This window comes from Typopeltis vanoorti, chromosome 23 (genome assembly GCF_054136105.1).
Source record: "Typopeltis vanoorti isolate ZY-2024b chromosome 23, IOZ_Tvanoo_1.0, whole genome shotgun sequence".
NCBI classification, from domain to species: Eukaryota; Metazoa; Arthropoda; class Arachnida; order Uropygi; family Thelyphonidae; genus Typopeltis; species Typopeltis vanoorti.
The window spans coordinates 59,002,866-59,029,698 of NC_143571.1; the positions used below are offsets into that span (position 1 = coordinate 59,002,866).

At 35.3% G+C, this 26,833-nt stretch overlaps 1 protein-coding gene across 1 annotated transcript in view; it reads right to left on the bottom strand.

Annotated features, from left to right (window-relative positions):
- The window catches only part of ND-49 (NADH dehydrogenase (ubiquinone) 49 kDa subunit), a 133,028-nt gene that overhangs the window by 76,371 nt on the left and 29,824 nt on the right, over positions 1–26,833 (bottom strand). The window contains exons 5-6 of the mRNA XM_090412813.1: positions 3,894–4,006; positions 1,222–1,460 (exon numbers count right to left, since the gene is read on the bottom strand). Coding sequence (XP_090268939.1) covers positions 1,222–1,460; positions 3,894–4,006 — 352 coding nt within the window. The remainder of the gene's footprint in view (positions 1–1,221; positions 1,461–3,893; positions 4,007–26,833) is intronic.

Sequence of the window (26,833 nt, forward strand, 5' to 3'; positions counted from 1 at the left end):
TCGTAGCTGGAATATGTAACAGAAAGTTCTTCGCAGTAGCCAACTACGAGTTAATTCGTACTCGGACACGCTTCGACTTGTCGTTGTTTTGCTAAAGCAGAGTTAGTGATATGTATGTAAATTCGTCAGTAGTGAATCAAACTTAGTCGAGTACGTTACGTTTACTTCTTTCTTGAGTATTTTGTTTTATAATTATTATTATAATATATATTTTTAACCCCACAATATGGATAAGACCACCGACTCAATTATAGAATTACATATTATAGAAATATATATACACAATGCATTCAAATTTTTTCATAAAGTAACTAATTCTAACATAAAACTTATAAAATTTAGAGAAGCATTTGTCAAAGCATTGATTAGAAAAGAGATTCTATCAATTTCAAAGAATGTTAGATCATAAATAGTTTTTTATTATTTAGAGAGTATTCCACCTACTAAAAAAAAACTGCGTCCGACAAAGCCATGTCAAATTTGTACCCAAGCTAAAAAATGATGAGAAATGCGTTATTATTCTCCAGCCTGTGAAGAGAAGCCAGCACTTTGTGTGAAAGGTTATTTTAAAAAATATTACAAAAAAATAAAATTGTTCTATTATAGTTCGCCCACAGATTAGAGACCCTTCAACACTTCTGCACATGTCACAAAAAGGAGAATCCATTCCGATAATAGGGTAATCAATCCATATTATGGGATGAGTTGTTTATTATTACACATCGGAAAATTAACTTCTGTTTTATGATCATTGTAGTTAACTATGTTGCTTGTATAACAGTTGGAAAATTTTACCTATAAAGCACGTGATTTCGCGTGTTGGTGACCAATTCGTACGTCCTTCATTTCTTTCTTCCCTTCAGCATGAATTGACTATTCTTGGCAAGTTTCCAAGTGGATATCTCTAAAGCATGGGCATACTATACTTTGTATTTGATTTTTACTTATGAATAAATTTTTTGTTCATGTACGCCAACCTTGATTTTTTGTTCTCTTCCCAGAAGCCAACTATCCTTAGTTACACTTATATACCACAAATATACTCGCAACTCACGAAAAAGACAAGTCAAGCAACTACGAGATAACTTGTAGTCGGTCCTCTCATCCAGATCGCCTACTACAAATTATCTCGTAGTTGGGAGTCAACATGTTAAGTGTTTTGAATAGAAAATGGAAGTAAAATAATAAAATGAAACATGCAAATGCAAAATAAGAGATTACCTGAATCCCCAATTAAGTGCATCTTCTGAAGATACTATTCCGATATCAATAGTTCTTTGTTTCCAAATACGGTTGTTTGTGAGCAAATCCTCCATTTCATCAATACGTTGTCCAAATTTATTTAACCAATCATATATGTCATCCAGCAAACCAATAGGTACATCTAGTGCTACTCCTCCAGGACGGATGTAGGCAGCATGCATTCTTGCTCCTGATACTCTCTCATAAAACTCCATCAACTAATATCAATAAGAATCAAATATGTAAACTGGTAGGTTTAAAAATGCAGCTTTTCCACTGTTATTCAAATCAGTAAAATGATAATACTAATATTTGTATTAGTATTATATTAAGTTTAGTAATAATGATGCTGTTTAGGAAGAGAATTCTGTTTAATAAAAATATTCTAGAAATAAAACTGAATGAATGATAAAACTGATGTGAGTGAGAAAAAGTCACAACAGGTAATAAGGTGATTTATTAAAGTAATAAGGACAAGGAAGAGAATGGCATAACTAAGCACAATGCTCAATAATGTGGCTAAATTTTCCTTGAAACTGATTCCCATAGTTTTTACATTTCAAGAGTGAGAGATGTGGGCAAATTTCAAATGGAAAATTGGTTAAACAGTAACAAGTAATTATTAAGCTTAGGATAGTTATGCATACTGCAAAATATAAGTACACATAAATAGAAGAACTTTCTCATTTTAGAATTTTTATGTTTTTGTTTATGATTCGCTGAAACAGTGTTTCTGAATTGGTGTTCGGAAGAATAATAGCATTCAACAAGTCTTAATTATGCATTTTTCAAAAAAATAAATATAAAAAAATCCAGCAGAAAGAAGCTAGTTCTCCAGATCTTGGTGTAGTCCTAATCAGCAGTAGAAAATGAATATTAAGATTATACAGAAATATTTTCAGAAAATTTGTTCTAAGGTAAGAATTTGATCCTTTATCCTGCTCAATACTAGGTGATGATTGCTTTCTATCAAATCACCTATACATTATAGTATTGTGAGAACCGATCTGAAGTCATCACTCAATACCATAACCAGTAAAATTTTTCTTGTTTTGTGTGTTCTCCAGTAAATTTATGCACAATTTTATGTTGAGGCATAGTGTCAGTAAATCCGTCTACTAAACAAAAATCTTGCATGTTTGTCAATGCAGTCTTGACCTCCCAGGTCAAACTGCATTGATCACTCAAATCAGAAGCAAAGTGGTCACCTTGATTATGAACAAATTCTGATGCTGTCACATGATCAATACTCTCAAACCCCGGGAAACTTCCATCATGTGCTGTTTCGTGTAATTATTATTTCTCAAAAGATGCAAAATTTCATTTCTTTCCCCCAGTGTATACCTCTCCAATGTTTCCACAACAAATTGAAAACAAGGTGACTAAATCCAATCTTCCTTCTAACCTGTCCAAGTCATCTGCCATAATCATTATCATTCTCCATTACACTATATATAGCTATATATGAAATTCTCTTGGTTTGTGTGTGTATACGTTGTATATATACACTGATTTAAAAAAAAAAAGAAAGAAAAGATAAATGCATTGCTTCAGGAAATGATTATGGCAGATGACTTGGACAGGTTAGAAGGAAGATTGGATTTAGTCACCTTGTTTTCAATTTGTTGTGGAAACATTGGAGAGGTATACACTGGGGGAAAGAAATGAAATTTTGCATCTTTTGAGAAATAATAATTACACGAAACAGCACATGATGGAAGTTTCCCGGGGTTTGAGAGTATTGATCATGTGACAGCATCAGAATTTGTTCATAATCAAGGTGACCACCATGCAAAGTGGTCACCTTGATTATGAACAAATTCTGATGCTGTCACATGATCAATACTCTCAAACCCCGGGAAACTTCCATCATGTGCTGTTTCGTGTAATTATTATTTCTCAAAAGATGCAAAATTTCATTTCTTTCCCCCAGTGTATACCTCTCCAATGTTTCCACAACAAATTGAAAACAAGGTGACTAAATCCAATCTTCCTTCTAACCTGTCCAAGTCATCTGCCATAATCATTATCATTCTCCATTACACTATATATAGCTATATATGAAATTCTCTTGGTTTGTGTGTGTATATATACGTTGTATATATACACTGATTTAAAAAAAAAAAGAAAGAAAAGATAAATGCATTGCTTCAGGAAATACATAAGAAGCTCTACCTTAAATCAGGTTAATGTTAAAATAATGCAACATGAATACAGGGTACAGTTACAGCTTGCTACTGTAATTGTACCTTGTTATTTTCATAACAGGAAACCCATTAATTCAAATGAAAGTCACCATGCAAGTAAACATACCTTGCATTCTTACTTTCCAACCAGCCATCTCCAATCTTTTCTCCAGTGATATAATTACAATCAGAAAAAAAGCCACAATTATCATTTATGGAAGACTGAAAAAGATGAAAACGAATAATATTGGTATAAAAGAGGTAAAGACCTGAGAATAGCATTGTATGGTGATTCAATTATTAGAGGTGTGCTGAATGAGAGGATGCAAATGACTTGATGCTTAAAAACATACCAAAATACATCAAAAATCAAGCAAATGACAGAGTACACACACAAATGCATGTGCAATCTGTGATTGCACATTCTGACTTGATTGCTCACTAAATAAGTATATCAATTCTTACTTTTTCTCTTTCTTCAAATAGCCAAAAAAATGGTGTCATTGCTCCGATATCTAGTGCATGTGTTCCTATTGCCATGATATGGTTTAATATCCTAGTAATTTCAGCAAACAATACTGAAAAATAAAATAAATAAAGATGCAATTTATTTTCAGTTCCAAGACATAAATAATGTTTGTAACTAAATTATTGCAATTTGATTAAAAAAAAATATTACACTACTAAAAATCCATAAATGATTTTATATTTGAAATATATATAAAATTTTAATTTCTTGTTATCCTACATGTAGCAAACTGTGAAAAAATGGTTAAAAAGTTTTAAAAAAGAGAATGAGCAATCTGAGAAACTTAACAATCAATGGTACAAAAGGCAAGAGTGATACAAATGCAGCAGAAGTTTTAAAAAAAAGGTAACGTTCAAGGTGGTGAGATGGTGAGTGGTATTGACTGCAAACAAGCATGTATGCTGGCAACAAAACTGAGAGAGTGAAGGAAAGCAAAAATGTAATGCAAGATTTGAAAGTTGAATTGGTTAAGATGAGACAAGAGATGAAATGGATGCAGAATGAAGTTAAGAGAATTCGAAACTTATGGAAGAGTGAAAAAGATGAAAACGAATAATATTGGTATAAAAGAGATAAAGACCTGAGAATAGCATTGTATGGTGATTCAATTATTAGAGGTGTGCTGGATGAGAGGATGCAAAAAGTTTGTTTTCCTGGAGGGAGAACAAGTAGAGTGATTGAGGCATTGCATATGAGAAGCAAGCAATCAAAAAAGTTGATAGTTTTAATAGGGACAAATGACTTGACTGGGAACAAAGAACATGTCAGATTGGATATCAGGTTGAGACAGATAAAATATAATAAAATGTGTGAGGAGAAGGGAGTGTAGTTGTTAATGTGCAGAATTGAGTGTGCAGAATGAGTTTGAATGGTATTGTTGGCAGTTACTTGGAGAGACTGCTGCTGCTAGAAGGTAGAGAAGTGAGTGCAGAGAATGAATCTGATCAAGTGGGAAGTGATGTGGAAGAACAGGAGAGTGGAAAGGAGAGATTGAAGAGGTGATTATGAATGAAGTGAATGGCATGAGTATAGAGAATGAGAGAACAGGTGTGCAAGACAGGGAAACAGAGAGGCTCAGACTGACCAGGGGAACACAGCGTGAGAAAGGTTGATGTTCCAAGAGGATGTGATGCATGTGTAGACAAAAAGGGAAGAGAATGACCTGGGATCAAGGGAAAACAGTTAGATTTGAAGAAGGTTCCAAGATGAATAAGGAGTAAAAGAAATGGCTCGAGTTAAACATGGAGAAGTCACATCAAATAAGTGGTATGAGATGCCATGTTTGTATACAAATGCTAGAAGTGTAAGAAACAAGCTAAATGAAATGGTTGTATTAACTGAGTCTGTTCACCCAAGAATTGTAAAAATAAATGAGACATTGTTGGATGAGGATGACATTCTGACAGGAATAGAGATGGAAGGGTATGATGTGAAGATAGTAAAAGTAAAAAGGGAGGGAGGGGGAGTGCTATTGATGATAGAGAAAGAGTTAAGTCCATACATAGTAGAGATGCAAGAGGGAAATAGTGCCAGTGGTTCTGAGGCAGTATGGCGGGGGTGTTCAACCTGTCGATCGCGATCAACCGGTCAATCGCAGAGCGATTTTTGGTCGATATCTTGTGTATTCCTCCTTACTTACAAATTTAATTAAAATTGAAAACATAATATTTTATTTATCATTATTTTGTATTATTTTTAATTCGCTTTAAGTGTATCGCTATTGTTTATTTATTTTCATTAAAATTGTCAAATCGGTAATTTTCTTATAAGTTCGGGTAAATGAATTAATTTGGATCAGTGGAAGTCAAACAGCGAGCCGAGTGAATTCGATTATAAGCAAAGTGTAAAAATTCAATTGTAGCTTAAATATTAAATATTCCAAAGCACATTACATCGATTTTTTACTTAGGTCAAGTCCCACGTGAATATTGTAAAAAACTAAACTTTGTTTGTCTCGGTATAGTTTGTATTAGATGTTTTTGTAAATAACTCTTTTGAAGCTAACTGTATATACTGCTTTAATAAGAATATGTTAGAGCGTAAAAACAAAGCCAATGTTTTTGTCGCCGAAGCTGTACATGGCGGCATTAGAAAGATTGTTATTGAAACTTGCAGGCTCTAAGTGTAAACATCTCCGAAGTAAGTCAGAGTTCAAACAACTTTCCGATGGCCGGCAACTTACAATCAAAAGAAAGCGGAGGAGAACAAAAGGCGTGCCGAACTTGAAACTTAAGATGAAAGACTCATACCGATTCTTTGGGAGTTGCCAAACTTTATGTGAGGTCTCAGAGGAGGCCTATAAAAAGGGACTGAAGCAAGCAGAAGGGGTCCTGGTTTCAGAATTGCTGTCAGAGAGGAGGCGCCCGGTCCAGAGATGCCGTCAGAGAGACTGCTCGGAACCATGTTGCTTGAGAGAGGAGTTTCCTGCTTCCAGAAAGGAGCTTCTCGGTTCGAGACAATTTGATAAATCAAACGACTTCACTGATAATGCTCATTTAATGGTATTTATTCGCATGGTATTTCAAGATTATTCAAGTAAAGAAGAACTTTTGAAAATTATAACATTATTGGATAGTACTAGGGGAGAAGACATTTTTTTGGCATTTGATGAATTTCCCAAACAACACAAACTTCCGCTTTTTAAACTTGTGTCCATTACTACTGACGGTGCCTTCTAGGCTGCAGACAAGGTTTCAAATTGGTAAAAGGAAGAGTTCCAATTGCCGGAGAAAAGTTTCCAGACCAGGTTAATATCAGACATTCACCAGTGTATTGTGTTTTCATTACAATTTGATGAATCAAACGACTTCACTGATAATGCTCATTTAATGGTATTTATTCGCATGATATTTCAAGATTATTCAAGTAAAGAAGAACTTTTGAAAATTATAACATTATTGGATAGTACTAGGGGAGAAGACATTTTTTCAGCATTTGATGAATTTCTCAAACAACACAAACTTCCGCTTTTTAAACTTGTGTCTATTACTACTGATGGTGCTCCTGCAATGATAGGTAATAAATCAGGCTTCATTTCATTATGTAAAAATGATGACAAATATCCAGATTTTTTAACATACCAATGTATTATTCACCAACAAGTACTGTGTAGTAAAAGATTAAACACAAAAGATGTTTTGGATATTACATTTAAAATTCTAAATTCTGTTCGAGGAAAAGCCCTGCAATGGTGGTTATTAAAATTACAGGCAAATGATGATAGGGAACTTCTGTTATACAATAATGTTCGCTGGCTCAGCAGAAGTCAATTTTCAGAAAGATTTCTTGTATTAATTAATGATCTAAAAAATTTTCTTGATGAAAAAGGAGATATTTATCCATAATTGAGTGATAAAAGATAGTTGGTACACTTATCATTTTTAGTAGATTTCTGTATGAAATTAAGCAATTTAAATTTAAAGTTACAAGGTAGAGATAAAAATTTAATTGACATGTTAAGTTCAATAAAAACTTTTCAACAATACTTACTTTTATTAAAGAAAAATATATATGACCGCAAATTTAGACATCTACCATTTTATTAAAATTTTTTGAACAAAATCAAGAAATGCTTCGCTGTGATTTAAAAGAATTTATTCGTGAAATAGAATTAGTTGAGGAAGAAATAAATTCAAGATTTAAAGATTTTAATAAAACTGAAATGATTGTATCTTTTATCAATAATCCATTTCAAGAAAATTTGAACATCACAAAAATTTCAAATAAAATTAGTGGGCTGTTTGATATAAACCAAGCTGAAACCTTGAGATAATAAACATTCAGAATAGTTTACATTTAAAAGCAATGAAGTCATTTGGAAGTATGTACATGAAAAATTCCCAATATTAACTGATATTGCATGAAAAATTCGTGTTTCGGATCAACATACTTGTCAGAGACCGCTTTTTCAAATATGACCGTCATAAAAAATCAATTAAGAACACGAATTACAAATGATCATTTGGATGATTGTCTGCAATTGGCCACTTCTTCATATCAACTTGACTATGAAAATATTGCGAGGTCCAAACAATGCCAAATTTCACATCAACTTTCTTTTTTTTTTTTTTTTTTTTTTTTTTTTTTTTTTTTTTTTTTTAATCAACCAGTATTTCCTGTAACTTGTGAGTTTGTAATCAATCTGTTGTTTTTCCTAACTTTGGTTTTCAAAAATAGAGAAATAAATATATGGGGTGCTTAAGGGTCAAAGCTGTATAACTGAGAGGAGACCTCCCCATAGTATTTAAAGGAATGCGGAGAACCGACCAGGGCTTCTGACCTAATGTCCAATCCTCACCTTCTCGTGGTACACCTTGTTGGGTATCTATTTGGATACTGAACGAACGAGGATGGACTGGCAATTTGGGAATTAGCCGATCAAATTGTATTCTTTTGGCTAAACCAAAATAAAAAATGATGGTACAACATGACAAAATTTCATGCCGGCTGGGGCATCGCCCGGTTAAACAAGGCCCCCGTTGTTTTCGCCAGGGAACCAGGGCGAACAGCGAAAAGTCAGCTACTGGAACAAATCTGAAAACAAACCACAACTCGACATCACCAGAGATAAAGATCGGTACTATCAACATAAGAAGCCTGAATGGCAAAGAAATGGAGCTAGCTGAGGAATTAGAAAAGTACCAGATCGACATAATAGGGGTGACTGAAACAAAAAAGACAAAAACTGGTGAGATCTTTCTGAGCAATAAATACAAAATGTTATATTCAGGCAATGACAATCAAGGAAGAGAAGGAGTAGCCATAGTATTCAACACAAAATACAAGCTTAATCTTCTTGAATGGCAGTCAGTCTCAAGTAGAGTAAGGTGGGCAAATATGAGAATGGGGAACTGGACAATGAGACTAATTTGTGCCTATGGTCCCACAGAAGGTTCTATTAAGATAGCAGTGGAGGAATTTTTTTAAGGCTTTAGAAAAAACAACTGACACAATGAAAAAGGAAAAGTTGGTCCTTGTTGGGGATCTAAACAGCAGAGTAGGAAATGATTGTGAGACATACAAAAATATTTTGGGAAAATTTGGAGAAAAGAGCAAAGCTAATAATAATGGCAAATCTGTTGGATTTCTGCTCAGGACATGGACTGGTTATTACTAACACCATGTTCCAACATAAAAATGTGCACAAATTCACATGGAGAGAAGAGGCTAGGAATAAGAAAAGTCTCATTGACTATGTTATTGTTGATAGTGATGTTTCTTCCTGGTGCAGGACACCAGAGTGTACAGAGGATTTGAAATTGGAAGTGATCACTATTTAGTCTTGAGCAGGATAAAACTGAATTTCATATTGAAAAGAATAACATGTAAGAAAGGTTTAAAGTGAATAAAAGTTGAGCAGCTCTCAGATGTGAACTGTAGACTAAAATACACAAAGATTATTGAAGAAAAAATGAAAGAGTTTGAGAACAGGAATCAAACCTTGGAGATTCAGTGGCAAACTCTGAAGAAGACATTGATTGATTCTGCCAGAGAGGCATGTGGTGAGGTTGTGTGCAAGGATAAAAAAATCAGAACTCCCTGGTGGACACAGGAAGTTAAAGAGGCAGTAAAGGAAAAGAAGAAAGCATATCAAAAGTTAATGGCAAATAAGTCAACTTTTACTCTTACAGAATACAGAGACAAGTGTAAGAAAGCTAAACAGTGTGTAAAACTAGCTAAACAAAAGTCATGGGAGGACTTTGGCAAGAATATAGAAAATAAATATCAAGAAGGTGGCAAAATATTCTGGAGGTTGTTGAAGAAACTTAGGAATGGAGGAAAGAGTGCTGTAAAAGGAATTAGAGAACGGGAGAAAAGGATATCCTTGAAGTATGGAGTAATTACTTTGAAAAACTGCTAAATGAAACAAGCAGTGATGATAGCACAGTGGTAAAAAACACTGACCAGGCATGCAGTCAGGAATACATATCCATACTTGAAGTAGAAAAAGCCATCAAAGGCTTGAAATGTGGAAAGGCAGCAGGAGTAGATGATATTCGACCAGAAATGCTGAAGTATGGTGGTATAAGAATGTTACATTGGCTGCACTGCATAGTTCAGAAAGCCTGGACAGAGGGATGAATTCCTGATGATTGGAGTAGAGCTCTCATAGTACCCATATATAAAAAGGGAAATAAAACTGAATGTGAGAATTACAGAGGTATTTCCCTACTGAGTGTTCCTGGCAAGATCTATGCAAGTATACTTGAGAAACGGTTGAGAAGAATTGTGGAAGAAAAGCTTGGTGAAGAACAAGCTGGATTCAGGCCAAACAGAGGCTGTCAAGATCAGATCTTCACTTTACGACAAATAGTCGAGAAAGCATGGGAATATAACAAAGATCTGTATTTAAGCTTTGTCGATTTGGAAAAGGCATATGATAAGGTGCCAAGAGAGAAGCTATTCAATACGCTTCAGTTATATGGTGTCAATGGGGCATTATATCAAGCAATACTTAGTCTTTATTTGAGTTGTAAGTCAGCAGTTAGAATTGAAGGAAGTACAGGAAGATGGTTTAATGTTAAATCTGGTGTGAGACAAGGATGTACATTATCCCCTCTGTTATTCATTATCTATATGGATCACATTATGGAAGAAAGTGGTATTAAACCTGATATCAAAATTGGAGAGATGTTAATGTCAGCTCTTTGCTTTATGCAGACGATGTTATACTTTTAAATAAATCCGCTACAAGTCTGCAAGATTCTCTGACAATTGAATAGCTGTTGTAATAGATATGGTATGAAGGTCAGCAATAAAAAGACAAAGACAATGAAAATAGGCAGAATCATTGAAAATGTCAACTGTGTTGTGAATGGAGAACCTGTGGAACAAGTAAAACATTTCAGCTACTTAGGCACGATTTTTACTGAAGATGGTAAATTAAATATAGAAATAGACAACAGAATCAGCAAAGCTGGTATGGTGGGAAGTCAATTGAATAAATTCATATGGAATAAGAGAGAAATTAGTCAGAACACTAAATTAGCTGTATACAAGACAGTGTTCAAACCAGTTTTAACTTATGGATCTGAGAGCTGGGTCAGAAGTAAAACACTTGACCAAAGACTAGAGACCGCAGATATGAGAGTCCTGAGAAAGATTAGAGGCGTGAACAGATGGCATCAATGGCAATATCATATTAAAAATGAGGATATTAGGAAAGAACTTGACATTGTCAGCATCCAGGAATGCATTAGCAGAGCTAATCTCAGGTGGTATGGTCACTTAAACAGAATGGGAGAGGAAAGATTAGCAAAACAAGTGTTCTCTGCCAGGTTGGCAGGAAAACGACCCAGAGAAAGACCAAGATACAGGTGGATTGATACGGTACAAAGTGCCTTAGACGATAGAAATATAAGATCTGATAATGTTGGAGTCTTGACAAGTAACAGACTGATTTGGAGGAAAATTGTAGATAGGAAGTTAGTAATGATGTAATTTTTTCATGTAGTACTGTCATATCCTGTACACCCCTTGAGGGTACATGGCAGGAATTTGATGATGATGATGAGAAATAAATATTTTATTCCAATATATATATATATATTTTTTTGTTGTATTAAAATAATTAAAAATTGATAAATAAATTTTTAAATACACAAAGTTTTTAGTTGTGTATTTTTTTTTAGTTGTTTATTTGTGCATAATGCGATATCAGGTTGGGGGAACATGATCTATATAAGAGAGTAGATCGCCGAATAACTTATTATAGAAAAGTAGCTCGCGTAATAAAAAAGGTTGAACACCACTGCAGTATGGTATGAGATAGATGTAAATGAAATGAAATACTTAGATGTGTTGTCATAGACCTGGTAATGTGGATGTAGCGACTATGAAATGTATAATCAAATTAGCCAAGTAAATCAGAAAAGGGTGATCATTATGGGCAATTTTAATTATGCAATATAGACTAGGATGATGATATAGCAACTGGAAATAAAGAAAATGAGTGAGTTTTTGAGGGACAACTAACTCGTACAGTATGTAAGAGAGGGCACACAAGGATTGAGTGTCTTGGATTTGATCATCTCATCAGAGAATATATAATTATAAATGAGGTGTCAAATCACCCTCCAGATGGTGAGAGTGACCATGAAGTGATTACCAGGGTGGTTGCCAGCAGTGTGAGGACCTCTGTGAGATAAGAGTATAACTACAAGGCTGGTGATTATAAGGAGCTCAGGAGACAGTTTGCAGGTGTAGCATGGAATGAGGAGTTAGCTGGAAAGGAGATCAATACAGCTTGGGGATATTCAAAAATTGTCTAGTAGAAGCAATGTCTAAATTATCTTAATGTGAATACATCTTTAGGATTGGATGGTATACCAGCTCAAGTCTTACGTGAAGTGCCAAAGGAATCGTCAGTGCCCTTGACCATTGTTCAATCTAAGTCTCAGCTCTGGGTTAGTCCCAAAGGAGTGGAAAGAGGGGAAAATAGTTCCATTACATAAAGGAGGCTCCAAGACTGCTGTTGCAAATTACCAACCAATCAGCATATCAGGAGTCATCAAAGTATTGGAGAAGTTGGTCTAGAGCAAAACACAGGAATGGATAGATGGAAATGGGATACTGTATGGTTTTGTGAAGAATAGATCACACCAGTAACTTGCTCACGTTTTATAATACAGTGATGGCTGAACTGGATATGGGTAATGGATTTACAGTGATGCTGCTGGACTTTGCAAAGGCCTTTGACAGGATACCACATGGAATTCTAATCAGTAGACTGCAGCACATGGGGATGGATATAGGGTTGGAGAGATCTCAGAGAGTAGTTCATTTAGGAGTAGAGTCCAAAAATAGGCCTGTGACTGGTGTGCTGCAGGGGTCTGTTCTTGGACAACTGCTATTTAATTTGTTCATTAATGATATAGGAAAGGATATGAGAGGACATGTTCAGTTATTTGCTGATGATGCAAAGTTGGGTATAGCAATAGTGAATACGCATGATGTCAAAATTTTGCAGGATGATTTGGATAAATTGGCAGACTCTGCTAAGGAGAACGGATGTTAGTTTAATGTGGCAAAGTGTAAGGTTATCAGAGTATACACATTGGTGTAACTGTACTCTCCAGGAAATTGATGAAGCCAGTGACGTGGGAGTGTTTGTGGATAGCGAGTTGAAGTTTAGGGATGACATAGCAAAAGTGGCTAAATCATCTCATCAGATCACTTGGTTACTGAAGAATACTTTGATGATCAGAGACAAGCAGGTTATTGTTCCTCTTTATTAAGCATTGATAAGACCCAATCTTGACCTACTGTGCACAGATCTGGGTGCTAGGACTTCTCGGTGATGGGGAAGAGGTAAAGATGATCCAGAGTCAAGTGATCAAGATGGTAGGTGGTCTATGGAATGAACCTTACAAGAACAGATTGAAGATTTGTGTTACAGAAACTGGTTTATAGGCAGAAAAGGGATGATATGATTGAGATATTCAAATTACTGAGATAAAAGATTAATTCAGAGGAAATTTTTCAGAAAATGTCTGGTGGTGGGAAAACTAGGGGGCTATCCAGGAAAAGTGAGCAAGAGTGTAGTTAGCAAGGGTGTTAGAACTAGGTTTTTTATGAGTGGAGTGAGCTGTCAGAGTCTGTTGTGGATGCCATGACTGTGAATGAGTTTAAAGCAAAGTATGATAACTACTGTTCGAATGCTGAATAGTTCTTGACATGATGTTTAGGGCCTCCCTTGATGAGTCTCAGGACTCCTTGGAGTTGTCCTTAATAATAATAATAATAATATATTCCAAGGGTCAGAAGGTTAAATAAGTAGATGTAAATGGATGAATGAAGAGATTAAGTATGTGATACAGACAAAAAAAGACATTATGAAGACAGCATAAGAGAAGTGGTAATAATTAATTCCATGAGGATTACAAGGAACAGGCAAGGAGGATGACTTGGTTGGTAAAGGAAGCAAACATGAAGTATGAAAAGTAGTTAGCTGATGAAGCCGCAAAAAATCCTAGGAAGTTCTTTTTGATATGTAGCCAAGAGAAAAAAAAAAAAAAAAAAAGAGAATGATTATGGAAAAATTACACTGAATGGAGAAAATGGTATAAGAATTGCTTCACAAGATATAGTGCAGATACTTAATGAGCAGTTCATAAAGGTCTTTCATTCTTGTGAATGTGACATAATGGAGAGTTGAAGAGCAATTGATGATGAGGAGATATTGACTATAAGTGAGCAAGAGGTATATGGGGAATTGAGCAAACTTGATGTTAATAAGGCCGTGGGATTGGATAATATATCACCAAGTATTTTGAAGGAATGTGCCTGGGAGTTAGTATCTGCCTTGACATTTTTTTTTAATATGAGACTTGCACTGGGTAAAGTTCTAAAGGAGTGGAAAGAGGGCAAGATTGTGCCACTTCACAAGGGATTTGATATAACTCAAGCATCAAAGTATAGGCCTATCTGTGTGTCAGATGTTTGGTTAAGGTGTTGAAAAAGCTGGTGAGAACTAGTATCCAGAACTGGGTTGACAATGGTATTATCTTTGATGGACAGTGTGGATTTGCTAAACGGAGGTCATGATTTAATAATCTACTTACATATTACAATAAGGTGACAGATTCATTGGACTGAGGAGAGGGATACACACAGTAGCATACTTAGATTTTGCAAAAGGTATGGTGATATGTGGCCAACAAAAAAAAAAAAAAAAAAGATTATGGAAGGATGATATTGATTAGATTACCACATAAGTTGATAGTCAAACTAGAGCGAATGGAGTTGGATATTAGATTGGTGCATTGGATTGGAGATTAGTTAGCTGATAGGTATCAACAAGTTGTGTATGGGGGAGCAATATCCCAGAAAAGGAAAGTCACTAGTGGTGTGCACAGGTGTCTGTTTTAGAGCCATTGCATTTTAACTTGCATGTTAATCATATTGGCAAAGATTTTAATGGGGATATTAAGACGCTTGCAGATTATGTAAAGTTGGGACGAATTATGAAGAGTAGACAAGATGTTGTTGCCTTACAAGAAGACTTGAATGGATTGAGTGAATGGGCACGAGAATGGCGATGCCAGTTCAATGTTGTAAAATGTAAGGTTTTAAAATTTGGGAAAAAACAAAGATGCATGTAGAATTTATGCTTGGTGGGAATATATTGTTGAAGGTGAAGGAAATAAGAGATCTCGGGGTGATAGTGGATAAGGATCTGAAATTTAGGGGTACACAACAAAATTATGAAATTCTGGGAATGATGTGAAGAACATTGACTTGTAGAAATAAGGAGATTCTTGTTCCATTGTATAAAGCTCTGATTATACCACACATGGACTACTGTACACCGATTTGTTCACCTGGTTTTCAAAAGGACAAAGATGTTGAAAGGATCCAGAGGTGACTAAATAAGGTAGTTTCTATTATCTGAAATGTTGAATATGAGGAAAGGTTGAGATGCTATTTACAGAGTCTAGTGGATAGGAGGAAGAGGGATGATATGCTCGAGACCTACAAGTTAGTAAGGGGGATTGTTATAAGATCAATGTTAAAGAGGTTTCACTGAAAATGTTGGGAGATCAGGGGAGAACCTGCGGTCATCCCTGTTGTTATGGGGGGGAGGAGCAGGGGAGTAAGAAGCAGATTTTTGCATGCGAGTTGTGAATGATTGAAATGCCCTGCCAGAGAGGGCGAGTCTTGGACTCAATGGGATCTTAGGATAATAATTATAATTCTCTCCAACTTTGCATCATTAGCAAACAGCTGAAGATCCCCAGTCAGCCCCCATGATATTCAATTTACAAACAAGTTAAACAGCATTGGCCTGGGGACACACCACTGGTTACCCTCCTTTTTTGAGTCACTGCTCCATCATACACAACTTGCTGGTATCATTCAGAGCCAATCACCAATCCATCAAACCAATATGCTATTTATTCCCATCCTGTACAGCTAGTACACCAACTTATCATGTAGTAATCTATCGAATGCTTTTGCAAAGTCCAAGAATATCACTGTATATGATTCTCCCTTAGCTAACACACTCGTTACCTTACCATAAAATGCAAGTAAATTGCTAAAACAAAACTTACCCTTTATAAATCCATGCTGGCCATCAAAAAGTATATTAAGTTCATCAACCCAGTCTTGTATTCTATTCCTAACCAATCTCTCCAGCACCTTGACTACAACTGCAGTTATACAGTCTGGTCTATAACTTGGAAACTTCTCTTCTAGAATCATGTTTGTGGAATGATACTATCTTATCTTGTTTCTACTCCTTGGGAACCTTATCCACTGCAAGACTTTCATTAAATAACCAGATCAAGAACAAGTAACTGTTGTGCACATTCCATAAAAATATGTGGTGATGAATGTCATCCATTCCCATAGCCTTATTAACATCTAACCACTCAACCCTTAATTCTTTCAATTCCAATCCTCTTAATACGTGTCACTTCTACCTATTGCATGGCATCATTTATACCAGTATGACATACACTCATAAAGTTGTCATTCAATTATTCCAGAATATCCTTCACAGTGGTCACTCTACTGCTGTAACTATCCACCAGTGTAAACTTGCCATAATTATGTTTCCTCTCGATTGCCATATAATGGAAGAATTCCTCAGAATTAACTTTGGATACGTTAATTCTGAGGAATTAACCTGACCAGTCAATCTACTCTCATACTGTACCTTTTCCTTCTTGACCATGTTTGTCACCTTCCTAGTCTGCGCTTTATACTCTTCATTGATATGATCGCTGCCAACTGTCTTGTACCTCCTCTATAACCTTTTCTTTTCTAACACAGCCTGCTTGATTTCACTGTTCATTCATTTCACTCCTTTATTTACCCTTGGAATGCAGTTATACGATGCATTGCTTGTGTGAGATATTGCCTTATAAATTTCCATGCACTGTCAACATCTTTTCTGCACATATTGATGCTAGTTGAGTATACAGAGCTTCCCATAATCAGCCACTTTATAATTCCACATGTTTTTTTTTGTTTGTTTGTTTATTTGGCAGTAACCTTTTCTTGTTTCACCACTTCCCAAACAAATACCTCATGATCACTCTAACCAACTGACTGGGAGCAAAGTTAATACCTCATTAACAACTACATCTTGTGAAATTATCACCAAATCCAAAACACTAAAGCCTCTAATTTTTTTACAAATCGAGACAAAAGAGGAAGAATTCATCATAAAACGTTATTTTGTTATGAAGGAAGCAGATTTCCAGTAAATACAGAAGGAAATGAAAAAAGAAATTAAATACCTAATCTAATCTTTCTGTATTTACTGGAAGTTCTGCTTCCTTCATAAAAAATTCAATAGATTTTAAGAATAAAATTTCAGGATTATCCTTACAACCCACAGATCTGATAAGTTTCGATGTAGTCTCACACTTTACAAATATCCTTCTGACAGACACGACTGAATTACTTCATAATTACTTTCCTCCTGACATTGTAAAATTATGTGACTGTCATTAATCCAGGATATTTAGCTGCCAGAACCAACTGTACAAACAGATAGAAGGAATAGCTATGGTGGCTTCCCTTTCCCCCAACTCTAGCTAATTACTTTATGGAACATTTCGAACATTCGCCTAAACAATCAATTTGACACAGATATGTTGATGATGTCTTTGCTATATGGAACTCCAAATTTGACAAATTTGATTCTTCACGAATTTCTTGAAAAAATTAATTCAATAAACCCAAGAATCAAATTTACCCTGGAAGTAGAAGATAACAATTGTCTTCCTTTTTCTGGATGTTCTTATTCTACGTCAACTAGTAGTATACATTCTTAGTATATAGAAAACCAACTCGTACTGGTAAATCCATTGGTTCTTACAGCATCACCCTTGTCATAAATATGGTGTAATCAAATCTTTAGTCGACAAAGCTTATAAAATATGATTTACAGATTCTCTTCTTAACAAAGAACTATTTATTATCAGAATTATCTTTATCTCTAATTGGTTATAATACAAAAAGTATCGAAAAAATAATTATAGACATTGTCTTAACCCACCTTGAGAAGAAATTACCAGAATTTGTATTCCATATGTTAAAGGACTTTCAGAAAAAATAGAGACTACTTTGACAGATTAGCTTACGTCTCTTTCTGTCCAGTTTGCAAACTTAATACATTCCTTACCTCACTTAAAGACAAATATCCTCCTCTTTCTTATCTTGGAGTTTACAGAATCCCCTGCTTTTGCAACTTATGGTATTATGGGCAAACTTTTCATTCTGCACAAATTCAATTTGAATAACATCAAGAATACATTTCATTTAAAAAACCCAACAAATCTGGTTTAGCAAGCCACACATTATCTACAAAACACAGGATTCAATGGAAAAAAACCAGTGTTACACAAAAGTTTTCTTCTTCTGGAAACACTGTTCAAGGAAAGCTATGAAGCACATATTCACAAAATTCACATGATTCACAAAATTCTGTGAAGCACATATTCACAAATTTGAACCAAAAATAATTGCCTAAAACTTTCTCAAATTTGGAAAGTTAAGATTAATAATCACCATTCATGTATTCCTTAATTTGTAATTAATTTTTTGCTGACATTTAAAACTAATTTATTAACTAAATTATTCTAGCATAATTTATTTTGGATATCTATTAATACAGATGGAGCTATTCTCCTTCAGCAAATAGTGCACCTAATATCACACATTTTCAATTTAACTGTTATTCTCGTTTTTGTGTTTTCTTATAATTGTAAGCCATTGTAATGGCAATGACTATGAAACTTAGCATAACATTTTACAAACAAAGAGATTTAAATTAAATGTAAATGATTCCAGTAATTATTTTATGATGAACTAAAGCCTCTAGTTGCTTTAGTCACATGCTGCTTAAGATATTTATCCCTCAGAAATTCAACAAAAACACATATTCTGGACTAGCAGATATATTAAGTTAAGGGGATAATAAATCCCTCATTATTTTATTTTAAAGCCGTATACAAAACTCGGAGATCAAAATCTATCGAAATCAAAGAGTTTCATGCCGAAGAACTATCCGCGAGTCTAGGCATAAGTGATCACTTGGGTAGTAAAACACTAGGGCAACTCGTTGCAAAGGTGGAGCAAGATCCTTCACTATCCTTAATATTTTCTATAAAAAAAAAATAAGCTACCACCTTTTTATTCCCATACATAGGGAGTAGGCGAGGCCATTTTTAGCCCTATCTAACTTTTGGAGACTAAGTGGACAGTTCAATCTCCACTGGTACCCAATCAGAGATAGCTGGCCCAAGGCTATCACTAATTAAGCGGCACACAGCGAAGAGAGACGGCTCAACAAGTGCTGCCATCTCGTGGTACCTAACCCTAACACTCGTATTTAATGTCTGAAATAATGTGGGTTCTACGGGCGATTTTCTTGAGTTTACGGGACGAAAAACCAGAGTTTCCGGGAGAAAAAACCTGCTTGCCCGTTCCAGAGATCGACTAACTCGGGAACCGGTCAAAAAAAGGCTTAGAAAAATTTCCTCTAGTCACCGACTAGATTCGAAAGCAAGAAGTCTTCCTTCGTGCAGTTAAGTGCCGTGGTATACAAACGCCACATCCACTGAGCTACACCGCATCTCCTAGGAGATCTATTACTGTTTTATATTATGCCAGACCGGTTTCGACCTTTATTGAGGTCTCATCAGTAAGTAGGTAGACCTGGAATACCAAGGTTTGAGTGAACCAAATTTACATATATCCCCCCCCCCACTAACGAATTGCCAGAGCGGTGTACCCACATATATTATATATTATTATTACTACGTTAAAGAGCCAAGAGGCTATTTTTCCGGCGGCATAAATTAAGTTAAGGGGATAATAAATCCTTCATTATTTTATTTTAAAGTCAGATACGAAACTCGGAGATCGAAATCTATCGAAATCAAAGAGTTTCGTGCCGAAGAACTATCGGCGAGTCCAGGCATAAGTGATCACCTGGGTAGTACAACACTAGGGCAACTCGTTGCAAAAGTGGAGCAAGCTCCTTCACTATTCCTTAATATTTTCTCATAATGTAAAACACAACTCCTAGGAGATGTATTACTGTTTTACATTATGAGGAGAGGTCACTACCCAAACCGAGGATATATTATTAATTTCAATTTTGCACTACACAGATTCAAAATCTGCACGTGTACTATTAACTTGCACACTTTGTGGACACAATTCCTCTGTAATCGATTAACAGTACTTCAATCTCCCACTCCCCCTCGGCTTTTCACATTCCTATCCTTTAGGAAAATATTCATTATTATTAATTATATGGGCACCTCCATGAAGTCCAAAGACTCATCGTGGGAGACCCAATCTATCCACATATTCTATTATACCCCTCCTTGAATCCATTAACAGGCAAAGCACTCAAAACTGATTCTGGCAACCCATTCCATTTATTCACAACTCTCCAAGCATAAAATCTAGTCCTCATACCCTACTAACCACACCTTTATTCAACTTCCAGCGATGATCCCTTCTTCTTCTTGGTCCCTCTAGCCAAGTGTTGAAACATTTCCCCTGCATCTATCCTATAAAACCCTTTAAGAAACTTAAATGTTTCTATCATAATGCCTCTTTTTCTGCTATCAACTAATTTCTGCAATCCACATACCTTCAATCTATCCTCACAGGAAATATTCCGCAGGTCACTCACCATCTTGGTCACTTGCCTCTGAATTCTCTCCACCGCTTCCTTATCCCCAAGAAACCCAGGAGAGCAGACTTGAGCAGCACAGTAATCCAGATATGATTGTATCAAGGTCTTTTAAAGAGTAACGACAATTTCCTTATCTCTACTTGTTTATGTGTTCTTCAATTGATAAGTAACCTTGTAATCTCAGCATTAATAAGTAAGTAATCTCAGCAACATGTCCTCTAAACTTTAATTCTGTCTACCACCACCACACCTCTAGCTTCATCTATTTCCTGGAGTACAGTGCATCAATGTTATACACAGCTTATAATCTATTTATCCCAAAATGCATAACTTTACATTTCTTGACATTAAACTGACACCCATTAACTTTTGCCCATACTGACAGTCTATTAAAATCGTCCTGCAAGCTCTCTGCATCGCCTTGATTAACTATTACTCTACCTAATTTTGCATCATCAGCAAACAATTGAATATTTCCTTTCAGGTAATTTTCTACATCATTTATGTACAAATGAAACAGCAATGGTCACAGCACTGAACCTTGCGGCACAATACTAGTCACATGCTTTTGCCTTGATTCTGCACCTCCAGGTACCACTTTTTGATATCTGTTCAGCAACCACCCTGTAATCCACTTAAGCAGTGTCATATCCATCCCCATATGTTCTAATTTGCATAACAGAGTTCCATGTGGTATTCTGTCCAATACCTTTGCAAAATCCAGCAAAATCCTTGTGTAACCATTTCCTTTATCCAACTCAGCTGATACTCTATTATAAAAGGTTCATAAAAGGCATGACTGACCCTTCACAAAGCCATGTTGAACCTCATACAGTATCATGTTGAAAGTTTATTTTTCACTTGGTTAGACTATAATAAATTTAGTTTAATCCTTTAGCTAAGTGTGAGCAAAGAAAGTTTGAGCTTGAAAGTATCTTCAGGACTGGGGTAAGATGGTACAACACTGGGCAACTCGTTGCAAAGGTGGAACAAGCTAACATCACTCAACATCACTCCTATCTGAGTATCTCCCATAATGCAATACATATCCTTGAGGATATGTATAATGTTAAGCATTAAGGGAAGGGCCACTACCCAGACTAGTTTCGACCTTTATTGAGGCCTCTTCAGTGGGAGCCAGGCTCAAGTGGAGATACCAAGAAGCATTAGCAAGATCATCTCTACCTATAGGAGTTGCCAAACGGTGTACCACCTTTGTTTACTCACACTTGGATAAAGGATTAAACTAAATTTATTACAGTCTAACCAAGTGAAAAATAAACATCTTTCTCTAAATCCAGAGTAATTTAATAAAAAGGTGGCACACCGTTTGGCAACTCCTATAGGTAGAGATGACCTTGCTAATGCTTCTTCCTGGTATCTCCACTTGGGCCTGGCTCCCACTGAAGAGACCTCAATAAAGGTCGAAACTAGTCTGGGTAGTGGCCCTTCCCTTAATGCTTAACATTATACATATCTGCAAGGAGATGTGTTTTGCATTATGGGAGATACTGAGATAGGAGTGGTGTTATCTTGCTCCACCTTTGCAACGATTTGCCCAGTGTTGTATCACCTTACCCCAGTCCTGAAGATACTTTCAGGTGCAAACTTTGTTTGCTCACACTTGGATAAAGGATTAAACTAAATTTATTACATAAAGTATCATATTTTTATCTACCCATTCTTGAATTCTCTTTTTTACCAATTTTTCCTAGAGCCTCAATAGCTGGAGCTAGCTGAGGAATTAGATAAGTACCAGCTTGACATAAATAGGGGTGACTGAAACAAAAAAAGACAAAAACTGGTGAGATCTTTCTGAGCAATAAATACAAAATGTTATATTCTTGCATTGACCATCAAGGAAAAGAAGGAGTAGCCACAGTATTCAATAATCTTCTTGAATGGCAAGGCAGTCTCAAGTAGAGTGATGTGGGAAAATATCAGAATGGGAAACTGGATAATGAGACTCATTTGTGCCTATGATCCACAGAAGGTTCTACTAAGGTAGAAGTGTGGGAATTTTTTGAAGCTTTAGAGAAAGCAACTGACACAACGAAAAATGAAAAGTTGGTCCTTGTTGGGAATCTAAATAGCAGAGTAGAAATGATTGCCAAACATACAAAAATATATTAGGAAAATTTGGAAAAAAGAGCAAAGCTAATAATAATGGCAAATACCTGTTCGATTTCTGCTCAGGACATGGACTGATTATTACTAACACAATGGAGAAAAGAGGCAAGGAATAAGACAAGTCTCATTGACTATGTTATTGTTGATAGTGATGTTTTCTCCCTGGTGCAGGAGGACACCAGAGTGTACAGAGGATTTAAAATTGGAAATGATCACAATTTAGTCTTCAGCAGGATAAAATTGAATTTCATATTGAAAAGAAGAACATGTAAGAAAGTTTTAAAGCGAATAAAAGTTGAACAGCTCTCAGATGTAAACTGTAGACTGAAATTGCTGAAATTTTTTCTTGAATAATACACAAATATTATTCAAGAAAAAATGAAAGAGTTTGAGAATAGGAACCAAACCTTGGAGATACTGTGGCAAGCCCTGAAGAAAACACTGACTGATTCAGCCAGAGAGGCATGTGGTGAGGTTGTCTGGAAGGATAAAAAAATAAAACTCCATGGTGGACACAGGAAGTTAAAGAGGCAGTGAAAGAAAAGAAGAAAGCATATCAAAAGTTCCTGGCAAATAAGTCAGCTTGTGCTCTTAGAGAATACAGAGACAAATGTAAGAAAGCTAAATGCTGTGTAAAAGTAGCTAAACAAAAGTCATGGGAGGATTTTGGTAAGAACATAGAAAATAAATATCAAGAAGGTGGCAAGATATTCGGGAGGTTGTTGAAGATGTTCTTATTTACTTGTTCTATAGGTTCTCCATTCAAAATGCAATTGATATTTTCAATGCTTCTCTCTCTCCATTCTCCTTTGTCTTGTTATTCTTAACTTTCACACCATATCTATTACAACGGTTATTCAATTTAGTCAGGAAATCTTGCAGACTGAAGCAGATTTATTTAGAAGTGTAATAATAAATAAATAATAAAGTGTAATAATAAATAATAGTAGCTGTAAAACATTACAGCTACTTAGGCATGATTTTAGTGAAGATGGTAAATTAAATATGGAAATAGACAATAGAATTAACAAAGATGGTATGGTAGGAAGTCAACTGAATAAATTTATATGGAATAACAAAGAAATGAGTCAAAACACTAAATTAGCCTATACAAGACAGAGTTCAAACCAATTTTAATTTATGGATCTGAGAGCTGGGATAAACCACTTGTCCAAAGACTAGTGGTTGCAGCAGATATGAGAGTCCCGAGAAAGATCAGGGGCACGAACAGATGGCATCAATGGCAATATCATATTAAAAACGAGGATATTAGGAAAGAACTTGTCAGCATCCAGAAGTGCGTTAGCAGATCTAATCTCAGGTGGTATGGTCACTACAGAATGGGAGTGTTCTCTGCCAGGTTGGCAGGAAAACGACCCAGAGGAAGAGCAAGATATAGCTGGATTGATACGGTAAAAAGTGCCTTAGATGATAGAAATATAAGATCTGAAAATGTCGGAGTCTTGACAAGTAACAGACTGATTTGGAGGAAAATTGTAGATAGGAAGTTAGTAATGATGTAAATTTTTCATATAGTACTATCACATCCTGTCCATCCCTTGAGGATACATGGCAGGAATTTGATGATGATGATGATAATGTACATCCTCATCTGACACCAGATTTAACATTAAACCATCTTCTTGTACTTTCTTCAATTCCAACTGCTGACTTAAAACTCAAATAAAGACTAAGTACTGCTTCATATAATGCCCATTGACACCATAAAACTGTAGTGTTCTGAATAGCTTGAAAAGGCATCAAAAGTGTTTTGATCTGGAAAAGGCATCTTGTCATATGCCTTTTCCAGATCTAGAAATCTTAAATACAGACCTTGGTTATATTCCCATGATTTCTCAACTATTTTTCATAAAGTGAAAATCTGATCATGACAGCCTCTAAGTGGCCTGAATCCAGCTTGTTCATCACCAAGATTCCCTTCCAAACTCCTCCTCAACCCTTTCTCAAGTATACTTGTATAAATCTTACCAGGAACACTCAGTAGGGAAATATCTCTAATTCTGACATTCAGTTTTATTTTCCTTTTTATAGATGGGTACTATGAGAGCTCTGCTCCAATCATCTGGAATTCGTCCCTCTGTCCAGGCCTTCTGAACTGTGCAGTGGACCCACTGTAAGACTTTTATACCTCCACACTTGAGCATTTCTGGTCGAATACCATCTACTCCAGCTGCCTTTCCACATTTCAGGCTTTCAATGGTTTTTGCTACTTTAAGTATGGATATGCATTCCTGATTGAGTGTTGAGTTGAGTGTTTTTTACTACTGTGCTGTCACTAATTGTTTCATTTAGCAATTTTTTGAAGTAATCACTCCATACATCAAGGATATCTTTTTCTCCAGTTTTCATGTCATCTTTATCATCTCTAATTGCTTTTACAGCACTCTTTCCTCCATTTCAGCTTTTTCAAAAACCTACAGAATATCTTGCCACCTTCTTGATATTTATTTTCTGTGTTCTTACCAAAGTCTTCCCACAACTTTTGTTTAGCTAGTTTTATACAGTGTTTAGTTTTTTTACATTTACCTCTGTATTCTCGAAGAGCACAAGCTGACTTATTTGCTAGAAACTTTTGATATGCTTTCTTTTTTTCCTTCACTGCCTCTTTAACTTCTTTCCTCAGTTGTGATAAAGAACTAAGATCTCCCAAACTGCTGATGTCAGCACATGTAGATGTGCAGGTTGTTCACTGCACAAGGGCAGCATTTTGATTGATTATATTTATAATAAAACTTATTTTTTTGGGATCATTTAAGGAATCACAGAATTATATATATACATCTGTATGATGCATCCAGCCTGAATTCATTTAGACATAGTATAGCGGTGGCTGCACTTGTCGGGTATTGTCATCGTATCTGCAAATATAACCCTAGTTCAAAATGCAAAATATCAAGAATTACTCAGTAATTCTTGATACAGCTCCAGACATAACTCATATGGACAATTAACTCTTGTTATTAGATTTGTATATCAAAACAAAAATAAAAACACAGCAGACATTCGAATTCTGTGCATTTGAAGATGATGCCACTGGTCAGGGATTATATCCGTTTATTTTAAATCATTTACAATTGCTGAATCTCAATATTACTAATTTATGCAGCCAAGGATGTGACAATAGTATGAATGTGTGTGGTAAACATAACAGGTTTCAACAAACAATTATTGAAACAAATTCTCAACTTTCTTTGTTCCATGTTCCACGCACTCATTAAATTTAGTAGTTTATGATGTGGCAAAAATATCTTTTGAAGCAGATGATCGTTTTTTGCATTGTCACAATTATTTTTCCACTTCTACTAAGCACTATACTGAATTCTCATATTCAATATTTAACTTTAAAACCGTTGTCAACAAGATGGGAAAGCTGTACAGAAGCAATAAAGCCTCTTAAAATTAACATATATGAAATCTTTCAAGCCCTCTTGGAAATAACTGAAGACACAACTAAAGATATCAAATTGCACAAGCTAATAATCTTGTTTTTTAAAAATTATGTCGTTTAAATTTTTTTGTTCAATTATTATATGGCATGATATTTTAACTAAAATTAATGTCATCAGTAAAATTATGCAAAACCTTTAATTTGATATACAAACAGTTACTGAATGTGTTGAAGAAATTACAAAAGAAGAACAGATTATAGGACAGATCAAAATTTTGAAAGTGTAATTAATTCTGCAAAGAAGATGGCTGATATTTTGGATGTAGAACGAGTTTTTCCAGATATTCAAAAAATAAAGAACGAAACAAATATTTGGTTATGGATGAAAATACACTTCTTTTTGGTGACATTACATTTCTACTCTATCATTTCTAATTGAAAGGTTTATGTTGTTAAAGGAGAATAATGAAATATTTGAAATCGTCCATAATGCCAACACATTGAAACAATGGAAGGAGGAAGATATCTTATAGCATTACAAAGATTTATGCTTTAAATTAAGCAATGATAAAAATCCAAATAATCATGATATTGATGGCAATGTGCTTTTCGAGGAACTCAAAACTTGACAATATTTCATAAAAAAAATCTATCCACTCAAGATTTGTTGA